Below are 22,959 nucleotides of genomic sequence, written 5' to 3' on the forward strand. Positions count from 1 at the left end.
CATGCATGCGCACACACACACACACACACACACACACACACACACACACACACACACACACACAGCAGAAGCTTGTTAGCAGTACTGCCATGTTGCGGCCCACCGGGCTGTGCTCACCTCTCCTCTTGAGGGACTCAGCGATCAGGGCTGAGATGTGAATGTAACACATGGCCGCCTGCGGGACAGAGGAACAGGAGGAAAGGAGGGGAACAGTTTAATCACAGATACCATCACATCATTAACTAGGCGTCTCGGAGTAGGAGTGCTGATCTACGATCAGTTTGGACTTTTAGTTCACAATGAATAAGATTACCTGGATTACACGGACAGGGGGGGAGATGATTCGAGATCAGCACTCCTACTCTGAGATGCTCTGATATGGCCCCTGAACACTATCACAGTGTAACAACCCTAGTCTTGGAAAGAGACTGTAGCAGTCTGAAGTTTGAATTACACGCTAAAATGATGCTATGGTGTCAGAGGTGGGATGGTACAGTGGGTATAATAAGTATTCACCCCCCCTTAGATTTCTACACATTTTATTGTGTTACAAAGTGAGTTTAAAATTGATTTAATGGTGGGTTTTTTTTTTAAATCAATGATCTACACAACATTTCTTAAAAAGTAATAAAAAATGAAAACACAAATATTCCTTGATTAGATGTAATCACCTTTGGCAGTGATTACAGGTGTGAGTCTTCTTGGGTTTGTCTCTAAGAGCTCTGCACACCTGGACTGTGCAATGTTTGGTCAGTTTACAATTGGCTCATTCATCCCCCTCCTCTCCCCTGTAACTATTCCCCAGGTCGTTGCTGCAAATGAGAACGTGTTCTCAGTCAACTTACCTGGTAAAATAACGGTAAAATAAAAAAATAAAAAAAATAAAATTAGGTGTTGGGGGGTCATGGCTACACAGCAATTTTCAAATCTTGCCATAGATTTTCAATCAGATTTAAGTCAAAACTGTAACTTGGCCACTCAGGCACATTCACTGTCTTCTTGGTAACCAACCCCAGTGTAGATTTGGCATTGTGTTGTACATTATTGTCCTACTGAAAGGTGAATTTGTCTCCCGATGTCTGGTGGACAGCAGACTGAAGCAGGTTTTCCTCTAGGATTATACCTGTGTTTAGCTTCATCCCGTTTCTTTTTATCCTGAAAAACTGGGCAGTCTTTGCCGACGTCAAGCATACCCATACCATGATGCAGCCACCACCATGCTTGAAAATAAGGAGGCAGTTACTCACTGACGTGTTGTCATAAGGCTTTGCATTTGGACCAAAAAGTTTATTCCAACTTTAGTGCCTTGCTGCAAACTGGATGCATGTTTTGGATTATTTTTTATTCCGTATTTATGTATTCTTCTTTTCACTCTGTCATTTAGGTCATTATTGTGGAGTAACTACAATATTGTTGATCTACCCTCAGTTTTTTCTCCCATCACAGCCATTGAACTCTGTAGCCGTTTAAAAAAAAAATCACCAACGGCCTCATGGTGACATCCCTGAGCAGTTTCCTTCCTGCCCTGCAGCTCAGTTCAGAATGACGACTGTGTCTTTGGTGTGTTTGGGTGGTTTAATACATCATCCGTTATTAACTTGACCACGCATGAAAATATATTCAATGTCTGATTTGTTATTGTTACCCATCTGCCAATCCCTGCCCTTCTTTATTACGCTTTCGAAATTCGCCCTGGTCTTTGTAGATGAATCTGTGCTTGAAATGCATTACTTGACTGAGGGAGCTTACAGATGTTGTATGTATGGGGGACAGAGGAAGGGGTTAGTCATTTTTTTTTTTCTCACACAGATTGAGTTCATATAACTTATTATGTGATTTGTTAAACCAGATTTTACAACGGAACTACACTGAAGAAAAATATAAATGCATGTAAAGTGTTGGTCCTACGCTTCATGAGCTGAAATAAAAGATCCCCAAAATGTTCCACATTTGTTTACATCCCTGTCAGTGATCATTTCTCCTTTGCCAAGATAATTCATCTACTGGACAATAAAAGGCCACTCTAAAATGTGCAGTTATGTCACACAACACAATGCCACAGATGTCTCAAGTTGAGGGAGTGTGCAATTGGCATGCTGACTGCAGGAATGTCCACCAGAGCTGTTGCCAGATCATTTATTGTTAATTTCTCTTCCCGTAAGCCGACTTCCAACGTTGTTTTGTAGAATTTGTCAGTACGTCCAACGCCTCACAACCGCAGACCACATGTAGCCACTCCAGCCCAGGACCTCCACATCTGGCTTCTTCACCTGCAGGATCGTCTGAGACCAGCCACCAGGACAGCTGATGAAACCATGGATTTACACAACCGAAGAATTTCTGCACAAAGGGTAACTGGCGGGGGAATGGGCTTCAGGGAAGCTTATCTGCAAGCTAGTAGTCCTCACCAGGGTCTTGACCTGACTGCAGTTCGGGGTTGTAAATGACTTCAGTGGGAAAATGCCCATCTTTGATGGCCACTTGCACGCTGGAAGTGTGCTCTTCACGGAAGAATCCCGGTTTCAATTGTATCAGGTAGATGGCACGTGTATTGCATTGTGTGGGCAAGCGGTTCTCTGATGTCAACGTTGTGAACAGAGTTCCCCATGGTGGCAGTGAGATTATGGTATGGGCAAGCATAAGCTACAGACAACGAACACAATTGTATTTTATTGATGGCAATTTGAATACCCAGAGATACCACGATGAGATCCTGAGGCCCATTGTTGTGCCATTCATCCGCCGCCATCACCTCATGTTTCAGCATGATAATGCACGGCCCCATGTCGCAAGGATCTGTACACAATTCCTAGAAGCTGAAAATGTCTCAGTTCTTCCATGGCCGTGTCACCCATTGAGTATGTTTGGGATGCTCTGGATCGACGTGTACAAGCGGGTTCCATTTCCCACCAACTTCGCACAGCCATTGAAGAGAAGTGGGATAACATTTCACAGAACACAATCAACAGCCTGATCAATCAACAACTCTATGCGAAGGAGATGTGTCGCGCTGCACGAGGCAAATGGTGGTCACACCAGATACTGACTGGTTTTCCCATTCCACGCCCCCACCTTTAAAAAAAAGTTGTCTGTGAATAACAGATGCATATCTGTATTCCCAGTCATGTGAGATCCATAGATTAGGGCCTAATGATTTTATTTCAACTGACTGATTTCCTTATATGAACGGTAACTCAGCAAAAACTTTGAAATGTGTTTTTTTTGTTCAGTGCGTTTTTTTTGTTCAGTGTAATTTAGTCTGGCCTTAACAAAGGGAGTGAATACTTATGCCACAACTATATTTTAGTTATTTAAATTTGTAAACATTTGTAGAATTTTCTTTTCACTTCGACATTATAGAGTATATCTATGACAATTTTTTAAAATTAATTTCAGTCCCACTTTGTAACGCAACAAAATGTGAAAAAAATCCAAGGGGGTGAATACTTATGATACCCACTGTACATATCTCTGTACCCTACAGTATACATAACATAGCATCAGATCACATAACATATCCCAGTAACCCAGGTCCTACTGTACCTCGGAGAGGTCTCCGTTGCGGACGTGTATCTTGGCCATGCTCTCCAGCCAGGTGCGCCGGAGCTCGGGCGTGCTGGCGTAGGAGTTGGCCAGGCTGTACTGCAGGTCCACCAGCATCTCCGGGTCCTTCTCGTGCTCCTTCATCTGGGACGTGGCCATCAGCACTGTGCGGATCCGCTTGGTCAAGTCTTTCACCTCGGCAGGGAACGGTGTGTTCTGGGAGTGCAGATGGATCATACACGTCGACATCACACTTCATAAAGGTTTATTGTCCTTTTGGGCAAAGGGTTTTTGGCTTCTGTGTGGCTCAGTTACAGAAACAATGTACATGGCATGACGTCACATCAGATCAAACACGGACAGTATACACAATTGCAGCATATACAAACATTATTAGTCACTAGAGGGAGTGAAGAGAGGAATCACTAACTCACTAATTCCTCAACACTAGGGCTGACACCCAAATGCCACCCTATTGCCATATAGGCAGTGTCAGAGGAAGGCCCTAACAATTGTCAAAGATTCCTGCCACCCAAGACATCGACTGTCCATCCTGCTACTGCACTAACTCTTTTGACACATCACATATGCTGCTGTTACTGTTTATTATCTATCCTGTTGCCTAGTCACTTTATCCCTACCTATATGTACATATCTACCGCTATTACCTCGTACCCCTGCACATCGACTCGGTACTGGTACTCAGTGTATATAGCCATTTTACATTTACATTTTAGTCATTTAGCAGACGCTCTTATCCAGAGCGACTTACAGTAGAGTGCATACATTTTATTACATTTTACATACTGAGACAAGGATATCCCTACCGGCCAAACCCTCCCTAACCCGGACCATGCTATGCCAATTGTGCGTCGCCCCACGGACCTCCCGGTTGCGGCCGGCTGCGACAGAGCCTGGGCGCGAACCCAGCCCAGCCTGGGCGCGAACCCAGAGACTCTGGTGGCGCAGCTAGCACTGCGATGCTGTGCCCTAGACCACTGCGCCACCCGGGAGACCATCATTTTATTGTTACTCGTTGTGTATTTATTCCTCGTGTTATTATTTTTCTTTTTTTTTCTCTTTGCATTGTTGGGAAGGGCCCGTAAGTAAGTATTTCACTGTTAGTCTACATCTGTTGTTTACGAAGCATGTGACAAATAACATTTGATTTTCTGCAATTCTTCAAATTTTGCCACAGGGCGGAGAGGAAAATTACCAGTTTTACAGCAAATTTCATGAAATTCTACAATTTTTTTCCATAGGGTGGAGAGAAAATGTTGCTGTTTTAAAGCTAGTTTGTTGCAATTCTACATATTTGACCATGGGGCGGAGAGAAATGTTTGCAGTTTTTAATATGATCTCTGAGTGAGACTGACTACTAACTTAGATAGCTGGCCCCTAGACTAACTTACCAATCAAAAAAAATGCTGCTGACAAGGGCTAATTGAGTGACTATTAGTGACTGACATTACAAGAGAAAAACTGTTGATACACAACGAAATTTAGAAATTGCACCTTGTGTTTTCCAATTTCCTACCGCGCAACCGTAAGTTGACACCCCGACTGAGTTCCCCCGCCAGTTGCCCATCCCTGATATATACTGTAGTGGATTATAAAGGGAATAGGGTGCCGTTTGGGACGCAGAACATTTCTCTCTCCAGTCCCTGTTCTCACCTTGAGAGGAGCATCTCCGTTGGCAAAGTTATTGATGATGGCCAGAGACTGTTGGAAGCGTGAGCCTCCGATACCAGCATCCGCGATCAGCTGACTCACTGCCTTGATCAGCTGGAGGGATGGAGGAGCGAGAGAGGAGAGAAAGAGAGTAAAGGTGACGCTAATCACAACCGCTCTGAGTCAGGGTGGCGACGTGTGTGTGGTCTCTGATCGGCTGCTAAACTGTCCGTTTCAGAGGTAAACAAAGCCATAGAAATATCGTGGACTTTTCTCTAGCCAGGCCCTGTGTTCACCGAACAAAACAGTGAAAATAAAGAAAGCTCTGGCACACACACACACACTCACACACATACCCACCGCCACACCAAGACCCACACCACACACATCCCTCCACCACCGCTGGCTGACCTGTAGGTGGGAGCGGACGATGGACTTCCCCTTGGTGAACTCAAAGTTTTTCCTCATGAAGAAGTAGAGGAGTGCGGAGGCCTCAGTCTGGGTGGAGCTGGAGCGATGGTTACAACACTTCAGGATCTCGTAGCACAGGCAGCCACACAGGTCCGCTTTACCCTGGAAGAACGCAGAGGGGAACTAGGGAGAGAGAGGGGAAGTAAGGAAGGGGACAGAGAGAAGAGATGGGGTTAAAGAGGAAGAGAGTAGGGAAGGAGAGAAAGAGGGACAGAGAGAGAGAGAGAGAGTTCAGCGTCAAGAATGTAATATGAAGTCAGTTAGTGTGCATGGGTGTGAGAGCGCTATCAGCTAGTACACAGACCTTCTGTATGAAGAGGCGCAGGGCAGCGAAGACGTGTCTCAGGGTGCTGGTGGACTGATTGATCTGGAAGAAGAGGAGGTAGGTGTCGAACACCGTCTTCATCAGCAGGTTCTGACCCTCGTCCTGCAGCAACTGTTTCTGTGGGAGAGAAAGAACAACAATCAACATATGGCATCCTATTCCTTATCTCGTCCACCAGCCGGGTGGGTACCATAAGGGTACCCTATTCCATGTATAGGGCACTATCTTTGACCAGGGCCTATAGGGCTCTTGTCAAAAGTAGTGCACTATATAGAGAAAATGGTGCCATTTGGGACACAGACATAATCTGAATCACAAAAGAGTCAAAAAGACAAACAAAGCAGCATGTCTAGGTTGCTGGGTTGCTTTACAGAGTATAGCAATTATAGGTATTGAGGGACAGCTGACTTGAGGGCTGAGGAGTGCACAGTAGCCTACAAGAACAACAGACGATACAAATCCCTAGCTTGGAATACAACCTGAATATCTCAGATTCAGTGAAGTGAAACAATAGTGAATAGTGAAACAGAGTGGTATTTAGTGTGCATTTCAGGCGAAAAAGTCACTGTAGTTCTCAGTAATAACCACAAGGTGGCAGTGGCGTATTAAAATAGGCTCATGAACGACAGGTCTGTTTGTTCCCTCGTGATTCCAGGAATCTACCAACTGGGATGTCTGGAAAACCTGGGAATTTTGGGAAAGTTGAGCAACCGTAGCAGGTCTGTAGGTTGTAGAGATCGGTGTTTGACCATTCAGACAGTGGTCAGTGTTATTGTCTGACCTTGTGGTGATGGACAAAGAGGCCCAGGACATCCAGTACGATGAGGGACACCTCGGTGGACAGATTGGCCTCGATGTCCGTCGGGCTCAGGTGGTCACCCTCTGGGATGTTCCCATCTGAGGGAAGGACAGGAAAAGGGCAATGGTACAGCCGCACAACCAACAACGACAGCCCAACCCTAACCCTAGCAATAACCCTCACGCACCTAACAAAAGACAACACGAGAGACAGAATTATAATAGCTAAGTAATGTTACTTAGCACTGTAATAGATAAGAAACAGCACTATTGGCGGTTGGTAAAAGTAAAAAAGCTATTGGCCTAGGACAACAAAAGCTAACTTAACTAACTAAATAACAGAACACATTGATGTGAACTAAACAGTTTTGAAATGGGACCGGGGTGGCATTGCCCAGCGGTGTTGTTAGGCGGGAGTACTCGGGGGGGGGGGGGCATTACCAGTCTCCATCATCTGCAGCAGCTTGGGGTTGGTCAGGGCGTTCTTGGCCCGGATGATGGGCATTGTCTGGGAGCGGGCGTGCCGATGGCCGTCCTGTCCTGACAGCATCCTGGTGACCAGACGGTCAGGGGTCAAAAGGTCAACACATAACTTTCAACCTCACAAGTCGGGGTGGTGTTCAGCAGGGACGAAACAGGTGAAACGCTCATTTTACCCGTTCCATAATGTTTTGCGTTTCGTGAACACGACACCCAATATATTCACTCCACCTTCGAAAACAGCCTGTAACTCTGCACTGCCGCCCAATCCCAAATGGACCAGTAGACCCTATGCACTTGTGGAGATCTGAGAGGATGTGATTGGTATAAGCAATATGGAGAAATTTCCAATTAACCTTGGAGGACCATTTATTGATTGCACCTGTCAAATCTTATCAGATCTCCACAAGTGCGTAGGGTCCAGGGGTCCATTTGGGATTGGTCCTAAGTGTTTGAAAATGTCTAAGAAAACGTTATCGCCTGTAACGTGACAACACACAGGTTAATGCGACCACGTAGTAGAAACGGGATTGCTGTTAAGACAGGGATTCTATTTTTAATGAGGGAGGATATGCAGACAAAGGACTAGGCAATTACACAGCACCACACGTATGGTAGACACTGAGGGGCATGCTGGGCAAACAGAGTGGCCACCACACTACGTCACATGACACACTCACAATGTCCACCATGGATGGTCACTTGTTCAGGACCATGAAGACGACACTGATGAGCAGCAATGATGAACTAAACTCATAACAGGACAAATGGTGTACACAAACTCAGCTGTTTTTAGTCCTATTTATAGTTTCCTGGACTAAAAATGTATAGTTTACTGGACTAACATGAAGTTGAGTGATAGAGGTAGAAAGGAGCTTTTCTGTTCCACTTTATTTTGAGCTTTCGTCCAGTAAGCTATACATTTTTGTTCAGTAAACTATATAAAGAAAATTTAAGACACCTAGCTATTGTTACTGCCTGTAGAAAGTCTACACCCCCTTTAACTTTTTTCACATTTTGTTGCGTTACAAAGAGGGATTAAAATGGGTTTAATTGTCATTTTTTGTCAACGATCTACACACATTTTACAATAAAACTAACGTAACTTTTTTGGGGAAAAGTCAAGGGGTCTGAATACTTTCTGAACTGCACTGTATTTATCACCCTTTTCACTATCGTGCCAACCTGAACTATATTATACTGGCTCTGATATTTTATTTTCACATTGTCCTTTCCAGCACGGTTCCAGCAACTACAGTGGATGCGTAACCAGGCCAGCAGAGTGCAGCTCGGCTCAGCTCAGTAGTGTGAAAAGGGTACGTATGTGTGTGTGTGTGTGTGTAAGTTCGTGTCGGACGCTGTGTGGAGTTCCGAGGTGAAGTTTCCCCTAGGTACAGATTCCCCTCCCCCAATCCTAACCTTAACCATTAGTGGGGTAAACGCTAAACTGATCCAAGATCAGGTGGTAGGGAAAACTTCACCCTGCTCCCTGTGTGGAGGGCCCCCAGGTAGCGACTGTGTGTTTACCATTGAGGGAGCAGGCCTGTGGAGGACTGGGCGGAATGGTTAGAGCCCTTCAGGGTGCCATTGTTCTGGGTGCCCTGGGCCAGCTTTACCACGGCCGCTAGCTTCCTGTTCACAAGCCAATAACACCAGCGTTAAGTAACAGCATCATCATTATCATTATCATCATACTCTTCCTCCTCGTTGTCAAACTGAACATCACGACCCGAATTTATCAAGCGTCTCAGATTAGGAGAGCTGATCTAGGATCAGTTTAGCCTTCCATATCATAATGAATCAGATTATTATGGACAGGGGGGGGTCCTGATCCGAGATCAGCACTCCTACTCTGAAACGCTTGATGCATGTGGGCTCAGGTGGGCTAAAGGCATCAAGCCAAGCAGAAAGAGGAGGGGGTCATTTCAGTATGGGACGCTGCCACAGCAAAGTAGCGGGGTTAGTGGCGTTAGATAGAGAAATAAATACATTTTTCCAATGTTAGGTTGAGGTTGCCGTTAGTTTGGAAGTATTTTACGGGCTGTAGAGAGCATTAGTCGGAAGCAAGGGTCAGAGCGCTTTAGTAAACTCGACCTAGTTGGCTTGCTGCCAATACATTAGCTAGTGTACGCGGTGACAGAGATGCACATACGAATTGAGCCGAACAAGACCAGCTAATGCCGTCTCAATGAGCAGATGTGTTAGTTGTCAGGTCACTGATGCTACCACGGCCGGTACACACAGAGAATGTAGAGCAGCGGATGGAGGGATGAAGAGGAGGAGGGATGGTCATCATGCGACATGAATGCTACGTGATCATTAGCTCACATATGACAGCGGGCAAAGCCATGCAGTAGCTACACACGTATACCCGCGCGCGCGCGCGCACAAAAATATCACAGCAAAAGTTTTTAGGGTTAAACGGTAAGGAATCAGTCTTCGTTGCACCACATTCGTCCCACATGTAGGGTGGCCATCAATACACGTGCAGTCACATAGACCATCCATTAACACATCAATACATGGAGCGTAGAGGAGAAAACGCAGAGGGGGAGGCAAGAGCAAGGTCAACGAACACACATACCAGTGTAATCAGTGTGTCAACATGTAGTATCAGTGTTTACGAGTGTTTAATGTATTATCAACGTGACAGAAACGCCGACAAGTGTAATAGAAAACAGACGCTTAGTGGATGGGTCCCAAACGCCACCCTATTTGCCTTTGTCTAATCAAATCAGTGCATTGGTCACGTACACAAATTTGCAGGTATTATAACAGGTGCGGCGAAATGCTTATGTTACTAGCTCCAAGAGTGCAGTAGAATGTCTCGCAAATACAATACAAACACACAAATAATAAAACTAATCAAGAAATAGCAGAACTGGTCCAATTAACACTCCAGGGGTAGATATATTAGCGCGAGCCTGTGTCGGAATCCAGAATATAAATACATGGTGTGTATAGACAGTATCTAATTAGGAAAAAAAATGGTATCTACAGTAGTAGGTATATTAGGATGAGCTACGTCGAGAATACAGTACCAGTCAAAAGTGGAGTCATGTAGTAACCAAAAATGTGATCAACAAATCCAAATATATTTTAGATTTTAGATTCTTCAAAGTAGCCAACCCTTTGCCTTGATGACAGCTTTGCACACTCTTGGCATTCTCTCAACCAGCTTCATGAGGAATGCTTTTCCAACAGTCTTGAAGGAGTTCCCACATATGCTGAGCACTTGTAGGCTGATTTTCCTTTACCCTGCGGTCCAACTCATCCCAAACCCTCTCAATTGTGATGAGGTCGGGTGATTGTGGAGGCCAGGTCATCTGATGCAGCACTCCATCCCTCTCCTTGGTCCATCACTCTCCTTATACAGTCGGAGTTCAGGAGCAGGGCCCTGAGCATAGTGACACGCTTGGCGGGCACTACGGTGTTGAAAGCAGAGCTGTAGTCGATGAACAGCATTCTCACATAGGTATTCCTCTTGTCCAGGTGGGATAGGGCAGTGTGCCCTACTACTACCCATAAGGGTAGTACACCCTGGTCAAAGGTAGTGCACTATAAAGGAAATAGGAGCAGGGGCCATAGGGCTCTGGTCAAAAGTAGTGCACTATAAAGTGAATAGGGTGCTATTTGGGACACAACCAGCGTTACAGGTGTGTTGTGTGTTGACGTGTCACTGTATGTATGCTCCTGCTAGGCTGTATCCACTCAACAGAGAGATGTGCAGGATGAGGTAAGAAGAGGGAAATAAAAACCACTGAGGCGCAATTGAAACGGAATACGTTATAGGAATGTCTCAGCAAAACCTTTAAAACAGCTCTGTGGATGCACAAGTCATCGGCATACTTCAAAAAAGAGCTCACACTGAGTTCAGACAGGCATCAAACGTTGGCGCCTCAGAGAAGGAGAGAGAGCGAGAGAGACAGACAGAGAGAGCCTATTCAAATCCCCCAGCAGCCTCTCTGATTAAGGTCGCATGTTACTTGTCATGTTACCCAAGACAACGTATGTGACCCAAATGGTACCCTGCTCCCTTTATAGTGCACTTACGGGCTCTGGTCAAAAGTCTCCCAGACCCTTCGTTTTTTTATTCTACTAATGCCTGACATAGTTAAAAACGCCACATTCCCAGCCTTTTGTTGGCTCTGACAAAAAGAGACATTTCTGCTTTTTCTTCTTCTTCACATTGAGGAGGAAATAAGGACAAATGAATATAGACGAGAGGAATTCAAATTCAGGCGAAGAGAAAAAGTCTGTCTGGGAAAGCCTATGACTGTTCCAGGAGCCACGTACACACACACGCTCACACACACACACACACGCTCACACACACACACACACACACACGCTCACACACACACACACGCTCACACACACACACACGCTCACACACACACACACGCTCACACACACACACACGCTCACACACACACACACACACACACGAACACACAAAGTGTACCCCGATACCTATATCTGAGGTGTGAATTGAACAGCATCACACACTGGTTTGAGCTCACTAGAGCATATCCACGTGATCAGGCTCTTCACCACACACACACACACATACCAACAAACAGACAGACACACACACACACACCAACAAACAGACAGACACACCACCAAACAGACACACACACCACCAAACAGACACACACACCACCAAACAGACACACACACACACACACACACAGACAGACAGACAGGCAGACACACCAAACAGACAGACCCCCCCCCCCCCCCCAACTACCATGCTCTTGCCAACCACGACAGTGAGAAACGTCCCAGTTCGCCCACCTCGTTGTCAACATCTCTGTGTGTCTGCCATGAATCATATTTCCCCCTTCCTCTCCACCCTCTCTCTCTCTTGCTCTCTTCTCCCTCCCTTTATCGACTGCAGCCAGCAGCAGGAGAACTATGGGGTTGGCAGGGGATCCACCCTCTTTTTGTCTCCCCAGTAGACGCAAACACACGTGCACACACACACACACAGACAGACACAGACAGACACACACACACACATATGCACACCCACGCACAGACACAGACAGGCAGCAGCAGCTGGGGCTAGGGAGACAGTCAGTGAGCCCCACCCTGGATCCTTGGAGTAGTCTGGGTGTGTGTGCATACGCATACAGTACACATATTCCGTTTGTGTTTGACCGACTGTTGCGTGCGCATACATTATGCACGTTAAGTGTGTATGTGACTGTGTGTCAGTTGGGGGGAGGGTAGTTGAATGTGTGTGTGGTTGAATTTGTGTGTGCGTGTGTGTGTGTATCTGGCTGTTGAGCAAACATTACATTTCAAACAATCTGACACAAGGTTCTGTTGCATGTCTTTCGTTGATAAAACCAATGAACACACACACACACACGCACGCACACATACACACACGTGCGCATGCACACACACACAAAACCTCCGAGTGGGAGAAGAAGAACAGTAGCAGGTACATAGTATCAGCTAAAAGGCTGATACTTACCTGGCTATGTGGCGCTTCCCCAGGAATCTAAAGTGCTGGAGACACAGCCTGCATAGAGGAAGATGAGAGAGAGTGTGTATTAGGGTGTGTGTGTGTGTGTGTTGAGTATAAGTTTGTAAGCATGTGGGTATGTGTTGTGCGTGCTGTCACAATGCATGTGTGTGCTTGTGCAGTCACGATGTGTGTATGTGTGTGTGTGTGTGTCTGTGTGTGTGTGTGTGTGTGTGTGTGTGTGTGTGTGTGTGTGTGTGTGTGTGTGTGTGTGTGTGTCCAGTGTGAGCTGAGGAGAGGTACTACAGCACTGTGTGTCTTGGAGCTGTGTGATATAAAAACTGAAGCTCCAGCAGAGACAGGGAAGTGAATTTACTGCAGTGAATTTACTACAGAGCTGAGTGGAGGCTAGGGGAGAAAAGTTGGAGCCTATTTCGCTATAACTCTCGTCAGTTTTACAGCCCCCCGCTCTCTCTCTCTTTCTCTCACTCTTTTATCGGTCTCATTCGTTCCCCTCTGCCAAGTCTCCCATTATTCCCTTCCTCCTCTGTCTCTCTCTGATATGTACACCTTCCTCCTTCCCTCCCTCCACGTAATGAGAGGACAAAGTCATTAGCACTGGAAGGTTCAACTGAGCCTACTAAAGTTCAACTTCAAGTTAGGGTTAGATTCAATCCGGACCGCAATTGGCATGCTGACTGCAGGAATGTCAACCAGAGCTGTTGCCAGAGAATTGAATGTTCATTTCTCTACCGTAAGCTGACTCCAACGTTGTTTTAGAGAATTTGGCAGTACGTCCAACCGGCCTCACAACCGCAGACCACGTGAAACCACGCTAGCCCAGGATTTCCACATCTGGCTTCTTCACCAGCGGGATCGTCTGAAGGGGGGTGGAGTATTTCTTTCTGTAATTTATTTTGTGGGGGAAAAACCCATTCTGATTGGCTGAGCCTGGCTCCCCAGTGGGTGGGCCTGGCTGCCAAGTGGGTGAGTCTATGCCCTCCAAGGACCACCCATGGTTGCACCCCTGCCCAGTCATGTGAAATCCATAGATTAGGGCCTAATACATTTATTTCAACTGACTGATTTATTTTTATTAACTGTAACTCAGAAAAATCTTCAAAATTGTTGCACGTTGGGTTTATATTTTTGTTCAGTATACATCTATGTGTTTGTGCGGTATGGTCCAAAAAAAATTGTAATAATTTCTTCTCTTCCTCTATAGGCTTCTTCACAACCAAGGTTAAAAGGAATGTAGCATTTCTGTTACACAATGCAAAAAATATTTTTTTTGTGAAGAATGGTGAATTTGCTGACAATGTGTGGGGGGAAACGGTGGAACAGTGTCAGGAACGCAGTCCTAGTTCCGCTGGAGGTGGGAGACACTGTTTATGTCCAGCTCAGTGGCAGGACGGTCTTCGAAACAACCTCAATCACTACAACACCGTCCAGTGGGTTCCTGTTCTTCAGCATGTGATAGGCCGACAGTACAAGTATGCAGTGCGATACATTTGTATTCACTGACAAGACCAATCATTTGGCAATGAATACGTCACAACTGTGAATAGATCACAACTGTTTAGAAGTTTTTAATAAAAAAAATTAAAAAACAAATGTGATTATTTTTGTAAAAGTAGTTTTCAACTACTTATTTGAAGTCTGAAATGGGTATGTGTGTCTTTGAAAATAAATGTCATGTGTCCAGCCACCTGTAGTATCTGTCCATCCGCACAGGGACAGAGGAAGTGTTAACACTGAGGATACTTACTCCAGGATGTTGAAGAAGTCGGAGATCTCCTGGTGTATGGCTCGGTGCCAATAGGAAACCATCACCTCTGCAAATAGAAAAAAAAGGCATTGTTATTATCACATGTACCTGTACTACGTCACTGTGCAAAAGCAAGAAATTGACTAACAGCGCATGCCAGTATCGCGATACTCTTAATTATCATGGCAAGCAAACAAACAGCCTTATTTCGTCATCCAGAGTCACATATGTTTACTTCCCAAGCGTTAGCACCAATAAGGCATAGTTTAGACTTCTTCCTGTTGACCTTTTTGCCATGGAAACTCGAGTATACTGGTATCGTAACAACCCTACTGCAGGCTACGGTCTGGTATGGAAGAGGTTAACACTAAGGAATTGGTACTAGCTTCCCAGCTACTGTAGTGTAAGCTTAGCATATGGTGCGATTGCTAGCAGGCCACTGTACTATTGGCTATGGTCTGGTAGTGTCACGTTCGTTGATGGAAGAATCAGTCCAAGGTGCAGCGTGGGAAGCGTACATCGTTTATTTTGATGAACACAAAAGAAAACGATCAGCTACAACCGAACGTGAAGCTACATGCAGTGCAGAACGCAACTACACACAAACAAGATCCCACAAACTAAAAGGTGGAAAAAAGGCTGCCTAAGTATGATCCCTAATCAGAGACAACGATAGACAGCTGCCTCTGATTGGGAACCATACCCGGGCAACAAAGAATTAGAAAAACTAGAATGCCCACCCAAATCACACCCTGACCTAACCAAATAGAGAAATAAAAAGGCTCTCTAAGGTCAGGGCGTGACAGGAGGTGAAGGGGTTAACCATAGAATTACATAAAGAACACATACACAGTGCACTCCAAAGGCATTGGGACAGTGACACTTTTTTGTTGCTGTTTTGGCTCTGGATTCCGGCAGTTTGGATTTGAAATGATGCAATGGCTGAGGTTAAAGTGCAGATGATATTTGTGCTTCTGTAACTTTCTCACTCGTCATTATTCATGAGTCATTCAGGATGATCCGTAACCATGGTAGCATCCACATTGCTGTAGAAGTGTTTAGAAACATGTTCTATTCTTATTTACAAAAAAGTGACATCAAAATGACACAATACATTATGTACCATTCATTTCTATTGTCCACAAAATGAACTGAAACACAACCAAAACAAACAGCAAATGCATCCAACAAATGTGTAGTCACAAGCTTGATGTAGACATTGCGTGCTATGAATATTGGACCAATACACTACATGGCCAAAAGTATGTGGTCACCTGCTCGTCAAACATCTCATTCCAAAATCATGGGCATTAATATGGAGTTGGTCCATCCTTTGCTGCTAGAACAGCCTCCACTCTTTTGGGAAGGCTTTCCACTAGATGTTGGGACTTGCTTCCATTCAGCAACAAGAGCATTAGTGAGGTCGGGCACTGATATTGGGCGATTAGGCCTGGCTCGCAGTCGGCGTTCCAATTCATCCCAAAGGTGTTCGATGGGGTTGAGGTCAGGGCTCTGTGCAGGCCAGTTAAGTTATTCCACACCGATCTCGACAAACCATTTCTGTATGGACCTCGCTTTATGCACGGGGGCATTGTCATGCTGAAACAGGAAAGGGCCTTCCCCAAACTGTTGCCACAAAATTAGAAGCACTGAATCGTCTAGAATGTCATTGTATGTAGATTTCCCTTCACTGGAACTAAGGGCCTAGCCCGAACTGTGAAAAACAGCCCCAGACCATTATTCCTCCTCCACCAAACTTTACAGTTGGCTCTATGCATTCAGGCAGGTAGTGTTCTCCTGGCATCTGCCAAACCCAGATTTGTCCGTCGGACTGAAAGATGGTGAAGCGTGATTCATCACTCCAGAGAACGCGTTTCCACTGCTCCAGAGTCAAATGACGGTGAGCATTACACCACTCCAGCTGACGCTTGGCATTGCACATGGTGATCTTAGGCTTGTGTGTGGCTGCTCGGCCATGGAAACCCATTTCATGAAGCACCGACTAACAGTTATTTTGCTGACATTGCTTCCAGAGGCAGTTTTGAACTCAGTAGTGAGTGTTGCAACCGGGGACAGCCGATATTCAGCACTCGGCAGTCCCGTTCTGGGAGGCTTGTGTGGCCGACCACTTCGCGGCTGAGGCGTTGTTGCTCCTAGACGTTTCCACTTCACAATAACAGCACTTAGAGTTGACCGGGGCAGCTCCAGTAGGGCAGAAATGTGACGAACTGACTTGTTGGAAAGGTGGCATCCTATGACGGTGCCACGATGAAAGACACTGAGCTATTCAGTACATTCTCCAGCCAATATTTGTCTGTGGACATTTCATGGTTGTGTGCTCGATTTTGTACACACGCCAGCAACTGGTGTGACTGAAATAGTCGAATCCACTCATTTGAAGTGGTATCCACATACTACGTAACTTTTTACTACTTTAATACACATAGTGAATTTGTCCCAATACTTTTGGTCCCCTAAAATGGCGGGGGGGGACTATGTACAAAAAGTGCTGTAATTTCTAAACTGTTCACCAGATATGAATGACAATAACCTCAAGTTAATAAAAGCTGACAACCTGCACTTTAACCTCATAGTCATTGTATAATTTCAAATACAAAAACAAAATACAAAAAATAAATTGTGTCACTGTCCCAATACTTTTGGAGCTTACTGTAGTGAATTATAGAGTAGGACCTGCATGGAGGTAACACTATGTGTCTCACCCTCCGATATGGTCTTCATGATGTGGAGGAAACACATGAGCAGACTGCGCGTCTCGGCCTGGTCCAGCTTGTCAAAGCGAGATCCAAAGCCTATCAGAGACTGAGGCCGGGCAAACTGATGACAGAGAGAGTGAGGAAAGGAAGGAAGGGAGAGAAAGGGGGGAAGTTAGGGAGAGGGGGAGGGGAGAGAGAGGTGGGAGGTAAAGAGAGAAGGGGGTGGCAGAGAGAGAGAGGAGGAGGAAGACACACACGTTCTTCTTTATGCTATAGCTATTTTCTTTTTGTTCTTTCTTTAAGCGAGCACGGTGCCTGCACAACATTTCTGGACATGAAATACTGCCGAGTGAGTGTTGTCATCTTTCTCACCTTTTCACATCCGTCCATCTTCTCACTGTTCCTGTCACTGGGGTTGGACTCTATGCTGATCAGAGAACCCCGTGAGTCGGCATGGTTACCCGTGGAAACAGCCAGGGAGGAGAAGGCTGGGGGGGGGGGGGGGACAGTTAGAGGTTATGGACCTTTATGTGTAGAGAGGTGCACACACAGTTGCAAACACGCATACACACAAGCACACACACACACACAAGCACACACACACACACACAAGCACAAGCACACACACACACACACACACACACACTACCTGTGATGGAGTTGAGCACTTCTTTGGAAAAGGAGGCATCCACCGAGTTACCATGGCGAATGACGTGAGCCACCTGACCTGCCACGCCCACTCCCACACTCAGGTCGTCTCTTGAACCCTGGAGAGGGGGAAAGAGTTTTCTCTAACACCACTAGGCCAGAGGGATGCATTTCACTGTGACACCACGAGGCCAGAGGGGATACATTTCACTGTGACACCACGAAGCCAGAGGGGATACATTTCACTGTGACACCACTTGGTCAGATGGATACATTTCACTGTAGCCTTTTCTCATTTGGGCAAAAGTCCGTCCACCATCCTCTTTCCTGTCTCCTCTGTGACCCGAAACCCGATAAGTGGTGGAGGAGATGTCAATTGGTTAGTAGGTAAATGGAAGAGTGTCCTCCCCTCCTCGATAGCCACCTTCCATCAAGGATAGTCATGTGTATCCTACCCAAGTCCTTCGCCGAAGTGTTTTGAAATCTGCCGCACCCCTTTTGAATCAGCTTTTGTTTTGTTAGAGGAGAAAAGCAAGCACACCTTGAAAAACAATATGCTAAAATCACGATTTCACATGTGAAATCATGCGAAAGCGTGTGTTTTCGGAACACTTCACATGTGATCACGTTTTCACGTGTAGTTTCATGTGATCACATTAACTTCACATAAGATCACGTGAAAACGTGTTTTTTGGGAACTCTAGATTTTTCGGTAAGGGATTTATCGTTTTATCTGTAAAATGCACAAGTAACTTCATTCGTTTTTACCATTTGATACATTTATTTTTGGATCCGCCGCTGTAAATGTAATTTGCCTGATGACTCACGAGTGGAGGAGGAGAGTCTCATTTCATACAAGGGCATTTTCATCCACGTTCCCTCTCCTCGACGCTTTTTCTCAATTACCTTTGACCTTTTCCAAAAAGAGGCGAGAGGGGACGGAGGAGAGAGTACGCAGGAGTTGAGCAAGACCAATTGAGAAAACGCTAATGAGATCACTTAAGCAGAGGGCAACTTTGCATTGTAACACCACTGGACCAGAGGGAATCAGTTTACTGTGAAAGCCAATTTATGTTAGATCTGATATTGTGGTCGGAGGGAGTGACGCGATTGCGGAGGCATGCAGAGGCCAAATCAAGCTCCGGACCGCATCGCCGTGCACCTCTCAAATTTTGTAACAATGCGGAGGGCTCCGTATAGCTCCACATTGACATGATTGGTTTACGGTAGGTGGAGGCGGTACGTCCTGTAGAAACACAAACTCACTTCCTTGACAACTTCCTTCACAATAGCTCTGCTCCACTAAGCGCAAGAATTATGAAAACCCTGACATCTGCAGAGGCTGCATCGCAGTAAACGCTGTACGTCCACTTCAGATGACGGATTGACCATGCAGAGCCTTTAACACAACTGCGCCAGAGGGATACATTTCACTGTGACACCACTAGGCCAGAGAGAAACATTTCACTCTGACACCACTAGGCCAGAGGGAAACATTTCACTGTGACACCACTAGGCCAGAGGGAAACATTTCACTGTAACTCCACTGGGCCTGTGGGACACAGTTCACTGTTTAAATAGAACTCAAACTCTTACTTGGTCACTGGAGGTGAAGTAGATGGGGAAGAGGTCTCGGAGGAAGAAGCGAGGCATGTTGTCTAGGATGAGGCCGTACAGAGGCAGGTAAAGGGACGCTATCCTCGCCTGTTTATCCTGGAGAATATGAAGAGAGAGGTAGGAGAGAGGGGGGGGGGGGGGGCAGAGGGAGAAAAGAGAGAGGGGTGGCAGAGAGAGGAGAGAGAAACAGAGGGATAGGGAGGAGAGAGAGGAGAGAGAGGGGGGAGGGGCAGAGGAAGAAAAGAGAGAGGGGTGGCAGAGAGAGAGGAGAGAGAAACAGAGGGATAGGGAGGAGAGAGAGAGAGAGGAGAGAAAAGGAGGGAATAGAGAGAGAATTTGAGACAGACAGAGATAGAGCGAGAGAGACACCGATAGTGAGCGACAGACCTACAGAGGGTAAATATCAGGGGTTTTAAACTGTGCCTGATTGAGAGAGGAACAGAGATCTGTCAACAGTTGTACAGTGTTGGGTTTGGCAGGCTCCTAATCTCAGATGGGTTCTGGCTGTCTGAGGTTGAGTCCAAAATGGCACCCTATTCCCTACTGTACATAGTGCCCTACTCTTGACCAGAGCACCTCCTCTCCTCGGATGCTCAGAGGTCCCAGTGAGAATGGCGCATTACTTAGCATGCTTCCTGTACACCGAACCGCAGGATAGGGTGTGTGTGTGTGCCCAGATTTATGATTTCCTGCTGTTTCATATCATCCTAGCCACCACTGTAATGCGCCTCTCTTTCCTAACACACACACCCACTTTTAGGCAATCCAATATCTGTGAGAAAATCTCGACACAGAGAACACTCCTGGAAGTGTGACGTGATGACAGGCAAAATAAAAAGTGATTTTTACTGTGTATATGTTTCAGTCAGCTGTAGTACATTGTACACTGTCTAATCAGAAGATTTCAGTTCCCTGTGTGGAACATCGATATTGGTACAGCCTGGTCCCAGGTCTGTTTGCACTTCAAACGGTAACAGAGGAGTTGGCTAAACTAAAACAGAAACAGATCTGGAAACAGGCTAATATTGCTACGTGGCCCTAGCTTACCTTCACAACTTTTCTTACAGACATACATTACATGATCAGATCTAGGACCAGAAATATGACAAACTGACTTGTTGGAAAGGTGACATCCTATGACGGTACCCCATTGAAAGTCACTGAGCTCTTCAGTAAGGCCATCCTACCGACAATGTTTGTCTATGGAGATTGTATGGCTGTGTGCTCGATTTTATACATCTGTCAGCAATGGGTGTGGCTGAAATAGCTGAATCCACTAATTTGAAGGGGTGTCCACATACTTTTGCATATATAGTGTACTTCTCGACTATAGGGCTCTGGTCAGAAGTAGTGCACTATAGAAAATAGGGTGCCATTGAGGACATTATATTATTATCTGGTGTCCGCTACATGGCGTTGGCGTGTGTGGCGTACCTTCATGGCATAGCGGGCATCCATCGAGTGCTTGGCCATCAGGTTCTTGAGGCTGGCGAGGGCCAGGTGGCGCAGGTCCTGCTCATCCTGCAACGCCAGGCCCAGCTCCCGTAGCAACAAGCCCGTCAGGAAGTGCTTCCGGCAGAACTCGCCGGTCAGGCTGTACTCCGGCACATCCACTAGGGGGAGAATAAGGAGGGAGAGAGAGGCGGTTGGGGGGGGGGCGAAAAAAAGGGGGAGAGAAAGAGGCAGAGCGAGAGAGCGAAAGAGGCAGAGAGAGAGCGAAAGAGGCAGAGAGAGAGGCAGAGAGAGAGAGAGAGAGAGAGAGAGACAGAGAGAGAGAGAGAGAGAGAGACAGAGAGAGAGAGAGAAAGAGGCAGAGAGAGAGAGAGAGAGAGAGAGAGAGAGAGGCAGAGACAGAGAGACAGAGAGACAGAGAGAGAGAGAGAGAGACAGAGACAGAGAGACAGAGAGAGAGAGAGAGAGAGAGCGCTCAGTGCCCCAACAGCATCCAAGTCTCATATACAAGTGGTTCTCAACCTTCTTTATAGCAGAGACCAGAACGCTATGGTCCTTCCTTCTTGGAGGAACCCTTACATTAAAACTAACACTTTAGAATGGACTAAATTGATGTCAGCTAATCCTTTTAGTGACTGGTAAGCAACATCTCAGGGACCAGAGCTGGTCCTAGTACCAGAGGTTGAAAAACTGCCATATACTACTGTTGCACATACGAGAATTCTCCTGCACAACCACCACTACACTAAATGTTAGAACTAAACGACGGGCTGTTCATTCCATCCAGTTCCAGTCGTATGGTAAAGAACATCAGTACAACATCGTGTGCATATCACAAAACGGGACCAATAGTTACCCTGAGCACTTTGCCTTTCTTGTGATGCGTTGTCTGAAATGGACAGGAAAGAGAAAGAACAGAAAAGAAAAGTGTTAAGCGGTGTAATGAATGCAGATGAACGCAACGGTGTTAAAACCTAAGACGGACTTCGATTGGGTCCCCGTGAACCCGAGATGACCTCTGACCTGTGATTTGAGCGGAGGGGAGGGGCAGACTGAGAGGGATGTAGTGCTCGTGGTTGCACACCTCTCGCAGGAACTCAAACTTGAACTCACACAGCACCTGTTGAGAGAAACGTCGGGGTCACAATTGGGCTGTGGCGGTGACGAAATGTTGTCAGCCGGTGATTGTCAAGCAAATAACTGTCGGTCTCACGGTAATTGACCGTTAATTAACATAAACACATTTTGCATCTCCTGGCGACAGATGCAGACCTTTGTGACATACACATTTTAAAAAGTCGAATAAATCCATGTAATATAGCCTACACCTTCACAATAAGCCCATCATTTATTTTAGACAGGTCTAAAGAAACATGATATGAAGAAAATGTAGTCTATTTTAGAAGAACAATAGCATACTCTGAGTCGTCCTTATGTTAGGTCCTGATCTAGCTACGCCATATGACTGTGGGCTACAATAGTTCATTTCACAGACAAGATTTGCTTAGAATTCCGTGGCATTATTTTATATTATAGTAAGAAGAATACAATTGAACAAAGCTGAATAAAATAGAAAGGATATTTCTCCAAATGATTTGAGGGAGTGTGGACATGCAGCTATTCTGTGTTGAGCGATTAACAAAGAAACAGGTACTCCTATATGCTTAATTTAGAGTTATTCTAGTAACTTTAGTTGTTCTATAAACATTGGACTACATGTTTTGATTTTTAATACACTGTAAGGCTGCATGATGCGACTCTAATATTTGAAAAAAGTCACTTGAAAGGCATGAGCTCTGCCTTGTTTTTTGCGCAAGCCGTATACACTTCGTCAATTTCTCATTCCCAATTTGAGAAGCACTTGATAATGCCTCGCATTTCCTGGCGGCATCCACTTTGTGTGGCCATAAAGCACCCCAGAAGATCCATGCCTTTTGCACCCCTTCTCACTAAATGCTGGCCGCTCTGAAGCACCTCTCATCTCACTCAC

The 22,959-nt window shown here is 45.8% G+C and overlaps 1 protein-coding gene across 8 annotated transcripts in view; it reads right to left on the bottom strand.

Moving 5' to 3' along the window:
* The window catches only part of LOC129821773 (dedicator of cytokinesis protein 10-like), a 175,742-nt gene that overhangs the window by 25,189 nt on the left and 127,594 nt on the right, over positions 1–22,959 (bottom strand). For 6 of the 8 annotated variants that reach the window (XM_055879405.1, XM_055879404.1, XM_055879410.1 and 3 more), the window contains exons 30-46: positions 21,993–22,089; positions 21,826–21,858; positions 20,952–21,130; positions 19,497–19,613; positions 17,902–18,019; positions 17,625–17,740; positions 17,259–17,373; positions 14,536–14,602; positions 12,777–12,824; positions 8,816–8,920; positions 7,250–7,359; positions 6,792–6,907; positions 5,990–6,127; positions 5,626–5,808; positions 5,218–5,328; positions 3,544–3,759; positions 118–175 (exon numbers count right to left, since the gene is read on the bottom strand). In XM_055879405.1, the coding sequence (XP_055735380.1) occupies positions 118–175; positions 3,544–3,759; positions 5,218–5,328; positions 5,626–5,808; positions 5,990–6,127; positions 6,792–6,907; positions 7,250–7,359; positions 8,816–8,920; positions 12,777–12,824; positions 14,536–14,602; positions 17,259–17,373; positions 17,625–17,740; positions 17,902–18,019; positions 19,497–19,613; positions 20,952–21,130; positions 21,826–21,858; positions 21,993–22,089 (1,927 nt within the window). The remainder of the gene's footprint in view (positions 1–117; positions 176–3,543; positions 3,760–5,217; positions 5,329–5,625; positions 5,809–5,989; positions 6,128–6,791; positions 6,908–7,249; positions 7,360–8,815; positions 8,921–12,776; positions 12,825–14,535; positions 14,603–17,258; positions 17,374–17,624; positions 17,741–17,901; positions 18,020–19,496; positions 19,614–20,951; positions 21,131–21,825; positions 21,859–21,992; positions 22,090–22,959) is intronic. The other 2 variants (XM_055879403.1, XM_055879409.1) reach the window with 2 other exon arrangements.

Source organism: Salvelinus fontinalis, chromosome 24 (genome assembly GCF_029448725.1).
Source record: "Salvelinus fontinalis isolate EN_2023a chromosome 24, ASM2944872v1, whole genome shotgun sequence".
Taxonomy (NCBI): domain Eukaryota; kingdom Metazoa; phylum Chordata; class Actinopteri; order Salmoniformes; family Salmonidae; genus Salvelinus; species Salvelinus fontinalis.